The sequence below is a fragment of the Halichoeres trimaculatus genome, unplaced genomic scaffold (genome assembly GCF_033239565.1).
Source record: "Halichoeres trimaculatus isolate MK-OKI-2021-1 unplaced genomic scaffold, fHalTri1.1 fHalTri1_scaffold_15, whole genome shotgun sequence".
Classification (NCBI taxonomy): Eukaryota; Metazoa; Chordata; class Actinopteri; order Labriformes; family Labridae; genus Halichoeres; species Halichoeres trimaculatus.
In genome coordinates this window covers 10619463-10637198 of record NW_027437193.1, presented here as the reverse complement: position 1 = coordinate 10637198, position 17736 = coordinate 10619463, and the positions used below count along the sequence as shown (strand labels likewise).

Sequence of the window (17736 nt, the reverse complement as noted above, 5' to 3'; positions counted from 1 at the left end):
TATTTGCTTCATCACCTCAATGTTTCATTTCACTTTTCACCCAAAAGAGGCAAATAAATGTGTGAAAATCAAGCATCCAATTTCAAATCTGAGAGACAGAAACATCCAGCATGCTCATAAATGGAGCGTGAGATGACCATCTGTTGGTTTGTTGTTGATAGAAATGTAAAACGTTCCTCGTTCTCACACTGTGCAGAAGTAATGTCTCTGTTATAGTTTTGCATTATATGAGACTTGGCACATCCTGGAATCAATATCATGCTGGTTGATAGATCCATACTCCTGAATCAGAGCTTTATTGATCACAGCTGCAGTGTTAAGGCAGTCTTCACTCCCGGTGAAGGTCCCAAGTTGAGTTTTATCAGTGCTTTAATGCAATACTGTAAAGATTCATGCCAGTTTGAAGATTCAGTATTCAGAGCCTGCCCCCACGAACGTAAAGACAGCCAGAGCTCCAAAAGAACATGTGTTTACCCTGAAGTAACAATGTGTTGAGACAGAAGGGAGCAGAGGAGGAGGTCGGGTCACATTGTTAGAAGTCTGCCAGGAGACTTATTACAATGAGAGGAGGTCAGAGTGGATGAAAACATGTTCTTAATGTAGAACAACACTTTTTTTTTTGTTTACATGTGCATAACTTCAAAGGTCACAACCATGAAAAGAGACATGTTGTGCAGCCTGGAAGGTTTCTGTTCATTAACTTCATGTAGATTAAATCTCCTGTGAAAGATCTTTCGGTTTGCATTGATTTTGAAAACCTCTGTGGACAAAACAGTCCATCTTATTTCATTGCTGATATTGTCATGGGCATGCCTCAGTAGTGTTTTTTTTAATTATTGTTTTGGGGCTTTTTGCTTTTATTTGAAAGGGCAAATGAAGAGACAGGAGGAATTTTGGGGGCCGGTGGGAGAATGAACGTCAGGATCTAAAGTCAAAACCTGCAACCAGTGTGACAAGAACTGTAGCCTCTGCTTCTGCTTCACCTACTGAGCTCAACCGGTGATCTATTTTCTGATTTGCACCCAGTATGCATGCTCAACAGAAGTACAGTTTTGTGAAAATGAAGGAGAATCTGACCTCTTTTACCGATGCTAATATCTGGGCTCTTTGTATTTGGAGTGGATCATTACTTTGTATGACTCATTTGTTGGTCATGAACACCAAACTTTTTGTGGCTTCAGTGATATTTTTACAACTTTTTCTCCTGTGTTTGTCTGGAGATCCTACATGTAACCATGGCTGCATTGTTTACATGTGAACTCAGCTGTTAGCAGCCTGTAGCATGTCAATGCTAACTGGTGTAAGACCTGATGTCTTCCCACAAGGTGAGGAGAAGGAGGTGAGGTGCTGGTTCTCAGGTGTGAGCTAAGAAGTGACAACATCGACCTGTCCTTCCATCCATCGTTATTGGGAACACAAGATCTATCTCCAATAAGATGGACGAGCTAGCTGTGCTAACCCAGCAACAGAGGGAAAACCAGAGGGCACAGTAGCATCATGGAAGAGCTTCACCTGCTGTGAGCAGACAGGATCTAGGAGACAGAGATGGAGCATGACTAATGAAGCACGGTCCTGGACCCTGTGGAGGTGGAGGCTGGCTGAACTGGACAATGATGGACAAGCTGTCATCATCTATTTTCTTATGGACCTTTATGCACTTTCCATACACTTTTTTACTTTTGTTTTCTTGCTTGCTGCTGTGACTTCAATTTCGTTGTACTTGTTACAATGACAATAAAGTTCTATTCTATTCTATTCTATTCTATTCTATTCTATTCTATTCTATTCTATTCTATTCATCCCATTTCACACCATTTTGTGACATGATTAACCCAAAGAAACCGGTATATTAAACATGTATCTTATTGTTTGACTTTACCTATGCATTATGTGCATTTAGTCGACCAAATGATTGTATGATGTCACTCTCATAAGGAGGCTCTACCTACTACTACTCTTTCGAATAGATAATTATCGATGATTTTTATTGCCATAAGTCTGAAATAAAAAAACATACGTTGTGTGTGAGCGCAGCCACCTGCCACTTAGCATGAATGTAGCATGTATCATAGCTATGGCAATAGTGTTGTAAGGATGTGCTATCTGCACAGATGACAGATGGCATCATGTAGCTCTATCTATACTGATCTAGAAAATGCAGATTGGTATGTAGGCTCTCTGCTGACATATAACCACCTCAACAGTGCAGTGTGTAACCAGCTAGCTCTACTAACCTTACCTCCATTTTGCAAACCAATTTTACATTGTTTAACACCACATTCAGTGATCCTGTCTTAAGCTGTTTTAAAAATGTGCTTGGTTTAAACTTTCATAGCAATTTCTCTGCTTTTGACTCATTGGCTGGTTGGTATTTAAGTAACAAGGAGGTGATTAGTTACTTGATTAATTACAGATGTCTCTCCCTACCTTGCTTTGCAAAATAAACTGTTTATCTTCCCCTTCACTTCTCATTGTGTTACTTATGGAAGCAGAACTATTTTCAAAAGGCTTCTATGATACCTCCCATGACATTTTTATCCACCACCACCTATCCTGACCTCATTTTCTCTGAAGTGGACTTGTACTGGTTGTGATTCGGACACGAGTTAGTGCTCAGGGGGGTCATAGTGAAGTGGAGCTGCAGTAACAGACAGAAGGAGAGCAGCAGAGACTCAGAATAAAGTGAAGATGAGCTCTGCCTGTGTTGAATAACGTCGTCAGTGTGGGGGAGTGCTGGGTGCCAAGGATGAGCCAGCCTGGCATGTGGGTACACCAAATGGTCCGATGACTCAGAGAGAGAAACACATGCACTGTGCACTCTCTAACACGTGATGCATACGAGATATCTACATCTACACACAAAGAAATCTTTATGCCTGGGAATTTGATCATGTATAACACATGCACAGTCACGAAAACACACCCCTACACAAACTGCAAAAACAAACTCTGTGTCTCAGTGGGATGCTCATAGGAAACCACCAAAACAATCACAAGAAAAACTGTTGAATGGACACAGACTTAAAAACAATCTGTTCTCTGTTTTATCTGACAGCTGTTCAGAAGGCTGGACCAGGTGTAAACCTGAAATAACCAAATGTTTTGACAAATCCTTGACATCAACAAATCCCTGACAAATTGAACAGTGACTATGGAAGCCTGGAAGGACCCATTTATTTCTGTGATGTGGAAAGCATGTGCAGAATCCTTGAATATGACTATGAGCCAATAGCAAGACTTGGATTATTTATGAATTTGAAAATATGGGGTTTCCCTTCCAATCTGAGCAATTTATGCCACAAGTCTGTACTGTATTTTTGTCAAACAGCTCCAATCAACCTGTCTGTGAATGACCTAATTTTACCTCAGGCTGGACTTAAGTCCCCCACAGATTGATAGCCATGGTGAAGACATCATCTGAGAAACAGAGCCATCAAAAAGAAAAAATGGAAATATGACACTAAACACTAATTTTATGGAAGCACAATATCCAAACTTCAACAAATTATTCTGTAAACTCAGTCAGTATGTGATTGATTCAACTGGCTTGTGATGATCAGTGTTGGGGAAATTACTTAAAAAAGTAATTAATTATAGTTACTTGTTGCTTTCCCCCAAAAAGTGATTGGATACATAGCAGAATTAATCATTAAAAAATGTAATTAGTTACCAGGAAAAGTTATTATTGCATTGCTTTTTTTTGAAAATAAACTTTAATTTTGCAGAAGAATTCAGTTTTTGAGCAGGTTTTGCTCTGGGACATAATGTTCACATGTATGTTCTTGCCTTTTACATCTATGACATTGAAGTCTGTTTACTTTCATCCTGAAAATGGCGTTATAGTATTGCCTGTAGACCTACTCCCATCCTAAAAACACCAGTTTTAACCTGACAGACCGCTTGGCACTCGCACATATTGAATGTGCAGCTCCTGTCTTGCGTTCGGCTGAGCGAGCCAGGTCTGAAAAATGTGCCAACACTTCTGATTTAGGAGGGATTCTCCCACTTTTTAACCCTGTCTCTCACTCCACTCCCGACTTGTAATTCCTCCCAGTTACCCCCTTATTTTTAAGTCTGCTTCTGTCATCTCTAATATATTTTCAAGTCAAAACAAGTCAGCTACTTGTGCCTCACATTCAAACCTCTAAAAACCATCCACCCCTCTCACTCGAGTTGGTTTGATCCAAATACGCTGCAAGAGATCCTCTCTGACTGCAGGTTACACAGACACACTCAGGTTGCTGTGTGACATCAGTTGCTGAAAAGTTTACTTCAGCATCAGCTCATTGTTTAAAAAGTGTCAACATGATTGTTCTCATCATTACTTAAGTGCGTGCCGCTTTGCCCCACATTTTATATGCAGCTCCTCTCTTGTGCCTGGCTGAGTGAGTCAGGTCAGATACATAGTAAGACGCCTCATCCCGGTGACGATGTTAGTAATGCTGTTACTTTTAACGGCATTATTCCCAACTATGGTGATGATCACCTAAAGTCATTAAGTCACTGAAAACAGAGAAAGGCCTCATGCAACAGCTCATCCCTGCAGCAAATTCAACAATGTGCTCTGAGGCTTCCTCTCTTATCGATCCTCTCTCCTCTGGGTGCAATTAAAAAACTGTAAGATCCTTCATGATGGCAAGAGGAAATGATTTCCAGGTCACTTGAGGTGGGAGTAATCTAATGAGAAGCACCCTACAAGCTGTCGTGCTCCTGAACCTTTGTGAACCCACAGTCAGACTTAAGAGTAGCCTGTCACCATGAGAAGCAGATTTCCTCAACTGTGGCACTTCCATGAATTTCTGTCAGTTCAATGACTACCACAGAAATGCATGAATTTATGAATTGCAGCAAACGCTGTCTGTCCGCCCACATGAGAATGAAGCGTATTGAGTATGTATGAGCAAAGGAAATGGTGACTTAGAATTCAAAGTTCAGGGTTTCTGGGAAGAATGAATACATTTTGAGAATGACTGAGTCAGACGGTTACAGACGTGATTCATCTTCAGTTTGTCAGACAGTTTAATGAATTTCTATGACTATGGATTTTTATTTCAGGTTGCCTTGAAGCACTGAAACTGGGGAAACATGCAAACAGACAAAAAAAAAGAGTTAGATGAGTGTTTGAAAGCTAACAACAGTCACTCAGGCCTGGTTCCTTTGTAGCTTAAAAAAAAGTACTCACTGACTTCAAGTGTTTGTAATACACTTAATTATCAATTATCTGTAAGGGTGTATTCACACCTGGATTGTTTGGGGCATTTGTTCCGAAACAGTGAGCCCCGATACCCCGGTTTGTTTGGGCATATGTGAACACAATAATCACCCAAAATAGGTGGTCTCGGCTCGCTTCCATTCGAGCCCTGTAGCGATTTCTTTACAGTGAGAACACAAACGCCCCAGCAACAAGCACAACTGACTTATAACTGTGGCTCACACTGTAGTGATGGGAGCAGAAATGAGCTGGGTTGACAACTGTACAGTCAAAACAGTAGAAGAAGAAGGAGCAGAAAAATCAACTACAGCAGCAGAAGAAGAGAAGACTGAAGAACTGAAGAAAATAAGTTGTGCGCTCACGTGGAGCGGTAAAGAAATAAAGTGACTTATCGAAGTGCCTTCATGCAGTCGAGGCTCTTAAAAACTACATATGTTGAGCAGCACACACTGGTACATGAGCCATAAACGCTATAACATGTTGTTGATGCTCCATGAAGATAAGGAAACTCCTCACCTTCCGGGTATGATTTCTGACCAATGAGAGACAAAATTGACCAATCAACAGACTTTTGCCTTGTGAACACAAACAAGTGACAACAGTTATAATTGTATCATTTTTGCCACTGAATCCGAACAAAGTAAACAAGCCACAGGTGTGAATACACCCTAAAACTCTTTTCCTTCTGGGGGTCACATGGAGAGCTGGGGCTTATCCCAGGTGTCATTAAGGGTTGAGTGCCCAACTGCCTACTGAGAATTCAGTCACCAATCCTCCTGATGAGCATGTTTTTGGCTGTGGGAGGAGGCTTGAGTACATAGAGAGAACCCATGCATGTAGAGGAGGAGCATTAAAACTCCACACAGAGAGGTCCAGGAATCAAACCAAGAACCTTCTTGCTGGGAGGCAGGCACGCCAACCACTGCCCCACTGCACCACTCTACAGTCCGATTGCTAACATGTCATCTGTACAGCTCGCTTCTGACTTAGATCAAAATTCTTTTATTGACAATGTACTACCCATAGACTGTATAAAACATGGACGTTCTCACATCCAAGTCACTCGTCTGTTTCTGAAATGGAAAATGAAGCACATTGGCTATAGCGGCCATATTGGTAGTGGCAAGGGCTTCGTGTACAGCCATAGGGCGCCTGTCGGTCACGTGACCCTCAGCTGTGCCTCTTATTGGTGGAGTTCGCGATCTTAATATCCTCTGAACGGCCGAGTTAGAGAAAAATTCACCCCCCGTACAGTGGGAGCCGGTAGTAAAATTAGCGACTCAGACGGGAGACGTTTTTTGAACCAGGCTGTAAATAAGTTAATTTCTGCTTTGAAAATGGCTTTTTTTGGCTTGGTGTGTATGTGACTTCCACTACTTCCAGAGCCAGCCCCAAGCAAACACTTCAGAAACAGCAGATTTTTAGCACTTCCGCATTGTCTCATATTCTTAGACCGGAGGTTGCCGCTTGGTACTACCTGGCTGCAATTTCATTTAAAGTGGCATGCAATGAATTATGGGGTATGTTGTTACCAAAGATGTTCCTGTTGTGTCCTCTGCAGCTCGGGTAAAATGGGACATGTGTTCAACTGATTACAGGGTGTCACCATGTGTTCATTTTTAGCACAACATCATAATTTCATTGATTCAGAACATCAGCCCCGGTTATAAGGGAGCTCTAGTTTGAACAAAAAAATCAAAAACTGGGCCTCTTGGTCAGAACATGAATTATCTCATCAGACAAAGGAAAATTCTCACACCTCTTACAACGTTGTAGTTCCTTTTAGCACTCTACACTCACAAACGGCTGAGAGTGAGAGCACTGGAGGACACATTGCTTCAAGTTCAGCCAGGCTCAGGTGCTGACCTGAGGAGCCCACGACAAAGAGCTCTTTTTGTTTTCTTCATTTATCTCTGTAAACCACATTTCATTGATATTTTTATAAAATGTTCGATTCATGCAAAACTTAAATAGACTCTTGAGTTCGTAACCATAGAAACAAGTGTATCCTGGCTGTGTCTGGGGTCATTTCTGCTCATTTTCCATTCTTACTCAAGAGTTTTGAGTATTTAGTTCTTTTCCCTTCCCTGTAAATGCTGTCTTTATGCTATCACCTCTTCAGTTTGTGAATATGCTGCGCTGTATCCTTGTCTGTTTTCGTGTATTGGTGTGTACCAAGGTTTCACAAACTTGTGAGAAGCTGCAGCTTTTCACTGATTCTGTTCCTGTCAACATTTAATGGCGCAGGATCGTACAGCAACAGCGGTAAAGTTATCAGTTTTTATTTAACACTTCTTCAGATGAGACTCTCCTCCTGTGAGTCACCTGTGTGAGCTGATCAAATAACCTGCATCTGTCACCCACAGCTCATTATCCTCCATCCTCAGGACTGAGATACTGAACCGTAATGTTTGTCTAAATGAGTCTGGGGACGCTCTGGTGGGCTGATGATTGCTTACCATTACCATCATCATCATCCTCATTATGGGTGAAGTTGCTGCATGTTGGTCTTGTATGATGATGATGTTATGATGGAAGTTGTTTTACTACTCCTACTGTAATGCAGCTTGTACAGACCGAACCCCTATAGGAGCCTTTTACAGCTGGTACCTGACGAATGTACAGTCTTTAATTTGGAGCCATGTCCCAACATGCTTTGAGACAGATCCTTGAGAGTGCTTTGAGTCTCTCTGGAAATTACTCTGACTGATGAGGTGCATGCCAACGCACAGTGTTTTTTTCCCCTACCATCAGGCACAGATACTTTAATTCACACTGGTTAAAATGCAAACTGTTGCCTTTCAAACAAATCCCCAAATAGATGAGTGTATGCAGAGCTTGATTGTAAAGTTCTGATCATAGATTATAAAATGAAATAACATGGGCAAACTTTCAGCTGGGTTGATTCACAGGAGGAGAATTTCATCAAACTGACTTCATGCTGGCCTAGAAACTAGTGAATGGATAGAGGAGAGGCCATTACCTTGTTGCCTTGAAAACCACCTGCCATTTCAATCAGGCACACCTTATATTCTAGCTAAATATAAAGGAAGAATGTGCGTCAGGTGGTGCTGTCAGCGCAGCACACTCTGGAGTTGATGCTTGCCCTTTCAAGTAAATGCCTGTGTTTTATGCAGGAAGTGCTGCAGCACATCTCTGATTCTGTTTTTCTATGAAATTTACAGTTCCTTCATGTCCCAACCCTATCATGAGTAGGGTATGGTTGCTTTTACATCTGAAACAATCCCGTATCAATGCCCGTGTAGTGGCAGATCCTTCAATGTGTTTAAAAAGCCACCTTAAAGAGTGGAGCCTTAGCTGCTGTCCTGGCACGTGTCCCCTTTCAACTTTTTAAAAATAAATCCATTACAAATCTGGTCCATGGTCCATTCATTTTACGGTGAAAGTTCCATTTTTTATCGTTCGTTTCTTAGGAATCTCATTAGCCCTACTCAACACAAAAATATATATATATTTTTTTTTCCATCACACGGTCAAAAAATATGTTTGGCTCAAGCTCCACTAAACCTGCATGTAACAAAACTGACCCTCACCTCTGCACCTGCACCGGCTGCTCTAATAAACAAAAACTTAACCCACAATCAAGTACCCTCAAAAGATCTAAATAAATCTATAAATTAACATTAACTAAAAACTTAATTATTCTAAATTTAATAGATTTGAATGAATTTGATCCCTAGAATAAATCATATGAACTTAAAACTGTGGTTAATTTGCTCCGTAAGAACCAACTTGAAATGGCCTCTACAGCCTGGTACCTGGCAATCGATGTCGGTACTCAATGGTACCTAATTTTTGGTACTTTTGTGTATTTATGTGGTAATAAATATTAATTTGTCTTATAATAAAATCTTAAAAGTTTTTTAAATTCAACATATTTATCTCTCATGAGTCGCTGTTCATTCATGTTGGGCTGTAAAACCAAAAACCTGAATACTATCCATTGTTGATGGGGAAGTGACAAATAAGGGTTGGTATCCAAGATATGCTTCAAACCTGTTAAAAGAAAATGCTAAATGTTTCATTGTGCAGTTTGGTCTTCATTGGTGTCATAGTAGTTTTAACGACACTTCTGGCAATTTTAACCAATTATAGAATCTTCATTCATTCATTTTCTAAGCCGCTTATCCTGTTAAGGGTTGGCTGGAGCCTGTCCCAGCTGCCAAGGTACACCCTGGAGTGGTCACCAGCCAATCGCAGGGCTGACGCATAGAGACAGACAACCATCCACACACACACCTAGGGACAATTAAGAGTGTTCAATTAACCTGTTGAGCATGTTTTTGGACTGTGGGAGGAAGCCGGAGTACCTGGAGAGAACCCAGGCATCCACAGGGAGAACATGCAAACTCCACACAGAAAGGCCCACCAGCCAAGCCAGGAAACAAACCGGTGACCTTCTTGCTGTGAGGCTGCAGCGCTAACTGTTGCGCCACTGTGCAGCCCTTAAACATAGAATCTGTCCTATTGAACTGTCAAATTATGTAACCACAAAAGCATTACAAGTATAAAATAATTCACATTCCTAGAAGTTATGCAAGTGTTCTTATGAAATTAGTTGTTTATTATGAAATATTATCTCAAATTGTATTTGACTTGAAAAATATGTGTTTTGTTGCACTGAGCAAGTCAGTATGCCATTAAGATTAATGTTTTCTCCCTATTTTTGGGACAGTTGGTTTAAAATCACATTAAATTTCATTTTTAAAGTATAGCAGACTGCTCATATCACATTCAGAATAACTTTTTTGAGCAATACCATATTTTTAATGAAAAACATTGGTTACACAAATTGACATTTATCAGTTACAAGTCTTTAACCCTGACTCAATTTGCTTTATTTTGAAAGTCAGCAGGTGCCTAGTGTGTTTTCTGTGCACGACTTCCTGTTCGGCTCAATCTGCTCAATGCAAAGTGATCCAATGCTGTGATGGTGTGGAGCAGATCATAGATGCATCTTGAGTATTTTGGCCATAATGTTAATTTCTGGTTTACATTTCCAATATCAATATAATCAAAGTGAAAAAGTTGGTAAAACAAAACTGAGACTGGAGAAGCTCTTTAATCTTCAAAGTGTTTGAATATTCATTCTTGTGATTTCTTTTGTTGTACACCACAAAAAAAGTCCCACTGATAATTATAACAAAGCCATTTACCGGTGATTGTTTTTTTTTTCCTAAAGAAATGAGGGATTAAAAGCAGGACACTAGGAAAACATCCATGAGATATGACACCTGGAGCTTCAGGAAAGCCCCCCGCCCCCTCTCCTGCTGTCTTCACTGGATCAGCATGCTCACAAAAAACATCTTCTCACATCTGAGGACACAAATATGAGATGACAAGGCTGCACGGTGTCCCTGTTCCACTTCAAAGAAAAGAGTGTCACTGTACGCCACAGGAAGTGTCAAACATGGACTCCGCTGTCGACAAAGAAAAAGAACAAAAAAAATCCAGTCCTCTGTTTATGCTCCAATAATCCTGAGCTGCTCTGTGTTGACAAATTAGACATGTATGACTCTGAAAAAAGACAAGCAGAGGAATTAAAGATTCAACAAGATTAAATTCACTGTCATCAAATGTGACTGGCATGACTAAGAGAGTTTGATCAGATAAACCTGAGCCTGGACATGAAGCTCAGGAGACTAACAGCAGGATGTCGCCTATCAGGTATAAAGAGCGTCCAACTGTGAGAGTAATTCTGTTTGTGGACAGAGCTTCTGTGACGCACTTTACAGAAAATAAACTAAATGTGAATGTAGGAGGAGGAGGGGGAGGATGTTAAAGAGCTGTATCAGCAGAGAAATCAGATACTGGACACATCAAAACACAAGCAAGTATGAATATTAACCTGCCTGTTTGTGTGAAAAAGGCAGACTTTTAGAGTGAAACTCAGGCAGCTACAAGAGGGCGACAGCCTCTATACTTGTGTTTCTAAATTGAGCATATTCATTGCAGATATATCAATGCTGACAATTCTGAACCTTGCAGGTTGACTTAAAGCTTATCAGCACTGCTTCTTCTTGGGCTACCTACTTTTTATTGACTTCAATCCAAGTTAAAACATCTACTTTAGAGATGCTTTGAGGAGGATCTGTTTCAATTGCAGTCCATCGCCACCTTCTGGCTTGGAGTCTATGCACACTGTCGCAAATTACTTTAAGTGAGGTGTGTGTTTGTTTTGGAATTAAATGGGGATCGGATGGTAATAACTTTTCTTTGCTCAAGACGACTTTTTACTGGATACAACGTGTCGAGGTAAGGTACTTATAAGTACAGTTACATGGTGCTACGGTTTAAATGTGACATCAAGCAAATGTTGTAGCTATACGTTAGCAACATCGGCAGCCTGGTGCTCCGACATATCCGCAGGATAACGTGACAACAAGTAAACACTATAAGTTTTTAAGTAGTTTAGTAGCTGTTTATATTTAGCGCACCTGGCAGTTCAGTGCTCTAAGTCATGTCTGTAATGTGTAACATTAGTGAATCCTGTTTAGCTAAATCCTGCCAGTCATCTGGCAAGCAGAGCTAACGTAACCCCACTCTTCATTTTATTGATAGACTCTCAAGTTTGAACAGACCACTGCAGAATAACTGCTTCATGTGGGTTGAAATAGAAATTATCGCAAACAGGTTAGCCCCTTTGTTATAGAGTGATACAGCCCGAGCTAAAGGCTAATTAGCCATTAGCTTGGGCTGTATCACTCTCCTATTTAGCTGTCTTCTACTCTTCTGTCCTTTTTCTGTCTGACAGTTAGGCTCCTGTGTCCACCATCACTACAAAATTAATCACAAAAAGAGTTTTCAGCAGAAAAAAACACAGATCCCTGTGTTTTATCTTTTCTCACCACTGAACTTCATCAGCTGGTGTGGTGTTGTCATAGAGACCAAGATGTGCCATGAATCAATCCAGTCCAGAACCTGGAAGCTAAGAAGTAGCAATTAAAAATAACATGTAACTAGCAATATTAGCGCTGATAATCTCATTTTAAAGTGTGGATTACAATCAGGCATATATCTAGAAGGGAGACTTTTTCGAGATCACTTTCAAACTCCTCACAGCCCCTTTAAGACGCTAACACATAGCTAATGCATGAGAGTGCTGAGTACTTCCTCCACCACTGACCAACATCACTATGCATGAGTCAGCAAGAAGTTTCATTCAACAGTTTTCACTTGCAGCTCTTGACCTTGAATTTCATTCACAATATAACCAAGTTGAAAGGTGATTCTGTGAGAGATGACGCTTTGAAAAAACTGTTATGAAAACCAACAAAGAACTTCCAGCAGAAGCAGCTCTACACAGAATATAAACCTTGAGTTTTAAAAAGCCGAGTGGCATAAACGGAGAGAATCTAGCAGCACAGAGGTAGAGAGAGCTGAGTAATGTGTTTCCAGACACGCACAGGATGGGAAACGAGACAGAAGGTCGAGGTTATTCTTCACTTCAGCGCCGTGTTTGTGCGGAGGAGCGATGCTTGTCTGCAGCCTTGCCAAGCATTACACAACCACAGCAGCAGTGTGTGTCCCTGTGCCTGCGCTGTGCTGAATCATGCGGCCTTTAAAATAAGTTCACTAGATGCCATTTTTGAAAAAGGTAATCTGCAGATTGTCATTTAGGTCCAGCAAATTAAAGCAGAAAGAGCCGGAGCAGAAGACATGGACACGGGGAGGGAGAGAAGGTTTCTGTACACAACTGATTGATTTGATTGTGTTAGAGGATAACGGCATCTCTGCAGGAGGACGAACAGATTGTTATTAAGTTAGCCCAGATGCAAATACTGGAGCATTTTGTAACCATGATGATTGAGGTGAAAGGTTAGCTTTTAGATAATTGACATTTAGCTCATTGTCCTATCTTAAATGCATTACACATGATGAGTTTCTGGCTTCATTGTCTCACTAAGAGCTGCTGGATGGATAAAGTTGCTCTCATTGAGTTTAAAGTTTCCTGATGAAATTGCTGCTAAGTTTAGAAACTGCTCTGGCTCAGTTCTGACTGTGTATATAAACAGGAAGTCATGTGGTCATCCAGTGCCTTTAGTAAAGGTCAGATTATTGATTTCTTTCAGGTTATAAGGGTACAGCATGATAGGTTAATCATCTATTTAGTCTGACTTGGACCCCAAAGGATTAAACCACGATATTCATCGCAGATATTGCAGACAGGTTTTCAGATCAGGTTTAATATTCTTTTTAACAAATCTGTCCCATTAAAGCTCTTGTGAGGAACTTTTGAGTGTAGCGTGTTTGGCGCCCCTTGTGGCCAAAGCGATACTGTACCTCTTCCCTGATCTTGTTCTGTTCATGCTCATAATACTGTCTTTTCACTGTCAAACAACAAATTTGCAATTAAGCTTCAGGTAGAAAATATAGGCAGAATCTACCAGGCATCAGTGTTTACGACTGTTTGTTTTAGCGGGACATAAAGATGCATTGATGTTGATTTCAGTCTGCTTGGTGCTTTTTAACAGTTCTAAAATGAGGTTTGGAAATTATGTGGAATATTATAATTGCAAAAGATAAAAAAGTCTTTAATTCACTTTAAACTGACCCTAAATTAAACATCTGACTTTTCTTCATGTATAAGTTAAAAGCACTGCTTGCTGGATGGATTATGATATTTAACAGTATAGAGGTGGGAGAAAAAATTGAAAATCGATATATTGGGATTTTTTTGTTTGACAATATCAGAAACATGGTTCTTGGTCAAAAAACTTTTTTTTTCAAATTCAAATTCATCATTTCAGTCTTTGTTAAACAACTAGGTTGAAAAAAGGTTACCACTTTTCTCCAGCAGAGGGTGAAATGTTTCAATTTGACTCACATGATGTGTATTTTATTGGAAAATATGGCTCCTGATATAATCTGTAGCCATTGCCATCATTTAACTATTCCACGTGGTCTGGTGTTAAAAAGCAAACTAAAAGTAGCAAAAAACGTAAATATCAAAATTCGCAATTTAAATCGAATCGGCACCCCAAAATTCGTAATTGAATCGAATAGGGAGAATAGTATGTTGTCCCAGCTCTAACATCTGAATTAGACAGATTGATAGATGATAATTAGATAGATACTTTATTTATACCAAAGGGAAATTTAAGCACTACTAAAAAATCACCTTTATATGAATATATTAAAAAAACATCTGGTGGAGCCATCCACCCAGTTTGGGTGCCACAGCCCCCAGTATCCCAATCACAACTGTTGCTCGGTACATCTATTATTACTGTTGTCTTCTGATGTTTATCAACCACAACTATGCCCGGCTGCTTGGCTTTCACCTTCTTGTCAGTCTGGATCTGAAAGTCCCACAGGACCTTTGCACACTTGTTCTCCACTATCTAAGGAGGCATCCTCCATCTTGATCCTGGGACTTTTAGTTCATACTTGGCACAAATGTTCCTGTACACTATGCTGGCTACCTGGTTATGTCGTTCCATGTATGCCTTGGCTGCCAGCATCTTACACCCTGCTGTGATGTGCTGTACTGTCTCAGGAGCCTCTCTTCATCTCGGATCCTGCCTGGTGTGGCAGACCCCACCCTCTATTGATCTTGTGTTGAGGGCCTGTTCTTGTGCAGCCATGATCAGCCACTGGTATGTTTTCCTGATGTCAACCACTTCTTCAGTTTGTGGATGGTACATGTCATGCAGGGGCTTGTCTTCTCATGATACCCCCTGCGATTCCTCCTCCTTACTGGACTGCTGTTGCCTGAGGCTTTCACTTAGCAGGTCATCACTGGGCACCATCTTCCTGATGTACTCCTCGAGGCCAGCTGTCTTCTCCTGGATAGTCGCTCACTAGTCCTCCGCCTCCTACCTTTTGCTTAGTCTACAGCCTCAGGATGCTGGACTTAGGGTGAAACCCTCCATGCATGGTAAGGTTTCCTTGTCTAGATACCAGTGGCTCTCATTTCTCCTAGAGGCCAGGTTGTTCTACCAGCGGGATATCTGATTACTGGCAGGGCATGGGTATTAATGGCCTGGATCTTGTTCATCCCATTCAGCTGACTCTTCAGGCCCTGCCTCACCCTCTGTAGGTGTTTGTCTGTGGCTGCCTTCCACACCATTTCCTCATGGTTACCATTTGCCTATAAAGTCCCCAGGTATTTGTAGCTGTCCTGAACATCTGCAATGTTGCCCTCTGGTAGTTCAACCCCTTCAGTGGTGATCACTTCCCCCTTCTTGACACCGTTGGCCCACGGGTCCGAATCGCATTTCAATGTCATTGCTGTAGATCCTAGTAAGGTGGATCAGAGAAATTGATGTTGTGCTCACTCTTGGCGTACAGCTTGATGGCATCCATGTAGAAGAGGTAGCTGATGGTTATTCCACTTCAAAATCAGTATCCATAGCCACTATTGGCGTTTATCTCGCTGAAGGGGGTCAGGCCTATGCAGAACAGCTGTGGGGACAGAGCGTCTCCATGGTGTATACCGCGTTTGTCGCTCGCTTGTGCCGCTGGCTTTGAGTTGGCATCCAGTGTTGTCCTCCATAGTCCCATTGAGTTCTGGAGGAAGGTTTGCAGCAACCGGTTGTTGTGTACATTAACATTTGTATCGTTGGAAGTTTTTTAAAACTTAAAACTTGAGAAAAAGGAGCATCAGACTTATCAAGCATCATGGCAGCATTTTGTTCTTGGAGGCCTCCATCGATTCATCAATGAACAAGGGAGCGAATTACTCTTGAACCCTGCTAACACAGAATATCACTAAGTGCCCCATATCCTTACACCGGTCACACAATCAACAACTTGCTTGAACGCTGTAATTTCTTACCATTACACCCTGTGATTTCACACTGAACTGCACATTGACATCCTATTGGTGGCCCAGGGTGTGATTTCATATTGTGTTACAGCATTGCCGAAGTGTCACACGGTGCAAGCTCTAGACACACTCTCACACACACTCACACAGAGCACTGTTTGGCCCTGCAGGCTAAAACACATCCCCAATTTCTTTCCCTTATTGCAATTCTGATACTACCTACAGCGACAGATCAGAGGTGAAATGACTTTTCCCCACAACACTATCGTGTGTTGCACATTGCAGATGAGGCTGTAATATGTAAGAGCTCAAGGTAGTGAGACTGAAATCACAGAGGAAAACAATCCCTGGGTAGCTGATGTGGTATAAGCTAAACTAGACAAAACTTTTTCTTTTCTCCTTTCTTGGCACAGACCCAACAAACTTTACCTGATGAGACAGGTAATTACTTTAAATCCCTCTAAACTCTTTCTCAAAAATAAAACAAAACATAAAAGTTGTGTTGACGTGGCACAATGTGGAAACAAGAGATAAAGTTCACAGCATGTTTTATACAAAAAGCAGGGAGTACTTTTCTATTACTGTGTTTCTGGGACCAGAGAATGTTTTGTGATGCTGTAAACTGACAAACACACAGAAAGTGTTTAATTCATGGCAATGTGCAAACAGGATCAAAAGATAGAACACAGGTTCAGTTGACTTTTAAAGTGTTCATCTCACTTCCTGGAATCATAAAGAGAAACATGAATCTCCATCTTACCTCTTCAGTTTTGCAGGTGAGATCTGCCAGGCTGCTGGTGTCTCCCAGCAGACTGAGGTCCAGCTCACTGGGACCTGAAGACAGAAACACAGAGCAACCATCTGTGAGACTCTAAAAACTCTGAGTGGGAGCCTCTGAGAGATCCTGTTCAGATGACTCATTCCAGACAGTCGTTTCAGTGACCTTTGGGCTGCTTCTCCCGGTTATAAATAAATAACATGTTTTTCTATATTTCTAGTCTCGCTCATAAAAAATTGAACCCCCTTTCTTCGTCCTGGTGGTTTGGTTTCTGCCCCCTTGACTGCCCATGCGGTAACTCAAAGTGATGAAAAATGAAGCCAGCCTGAAGTGGACACTTGAGGCTGGCTCCAAAAGTCATTGAAACTCCATCAGAGCCCGTAAGTAAATGACCATTAGAAGGATCAAAGTTGTTCATGGCTTTGTGTGAAGCTGAGTTGGTCACCAGCCTTCACTTAACATGCTTATTTATATCCCCGTGTTTCTTTTCTTAGAGTTTCAGTTTTAATTAGTCATTAAGTTTTGAAAAGAGAGGACATGACAGCCCTGTTGACAAATGAGGCTCATGCAGCGCTCTGCAACGGGTTATCAGAGCAGAAGAGAAACAGTAAGAGAAAACAACAAACAGAAAGGGTTTTATGCTTTCCCATATTTCAATATGATATAAAGCAGAAATGCTGGATGTTCATATTCAACATTAGCAGGTTTTCAAACAGCTACATGTTGTATGTTGTAGAAATCCCTAAATATGTTTGTAAACTCCAAATGATGGGTTCTGGAAATGGCAAGATTTTCTTGAGACGTTGGAGGGTCATACCCTCTTCGGCGCATTTGGGCCGTCAGACCCCTCTACGCTTGAGTTAAAAATATTGAACTTTCGTCGCAAATTCCCGTGAGGCTGTGCCGCGGCAGCCAATCAGCGATGACATTCCTCCACGACGTCATTGATTTGAT

General features: G+C 41.2%; 1 protein-coding gene across 2 annotated transcripts in view; it reads right to left on the bottom strand.

Moving 5' to 3' along the window:
* Positions 1 to 17736, bottom strand: part of ak5 (adenylate kinase 5) — a 107634-nt gene that overhangs the window by 27672 nt on the left and 62226 nt on the right. For both annotated transcript variants that reach the window (XM_074688262.1, XM_074688261.1), the window contains exon 8: positions 16765 to 16838. In XM_074688262.1, the coding sequence (XP_074544363.1) occupies positions 16765 to 16838 (74 nt within the window). The remainder of the gene's footprint in view (positions 1 to 16764; positions 16839 to 17736) is intronic.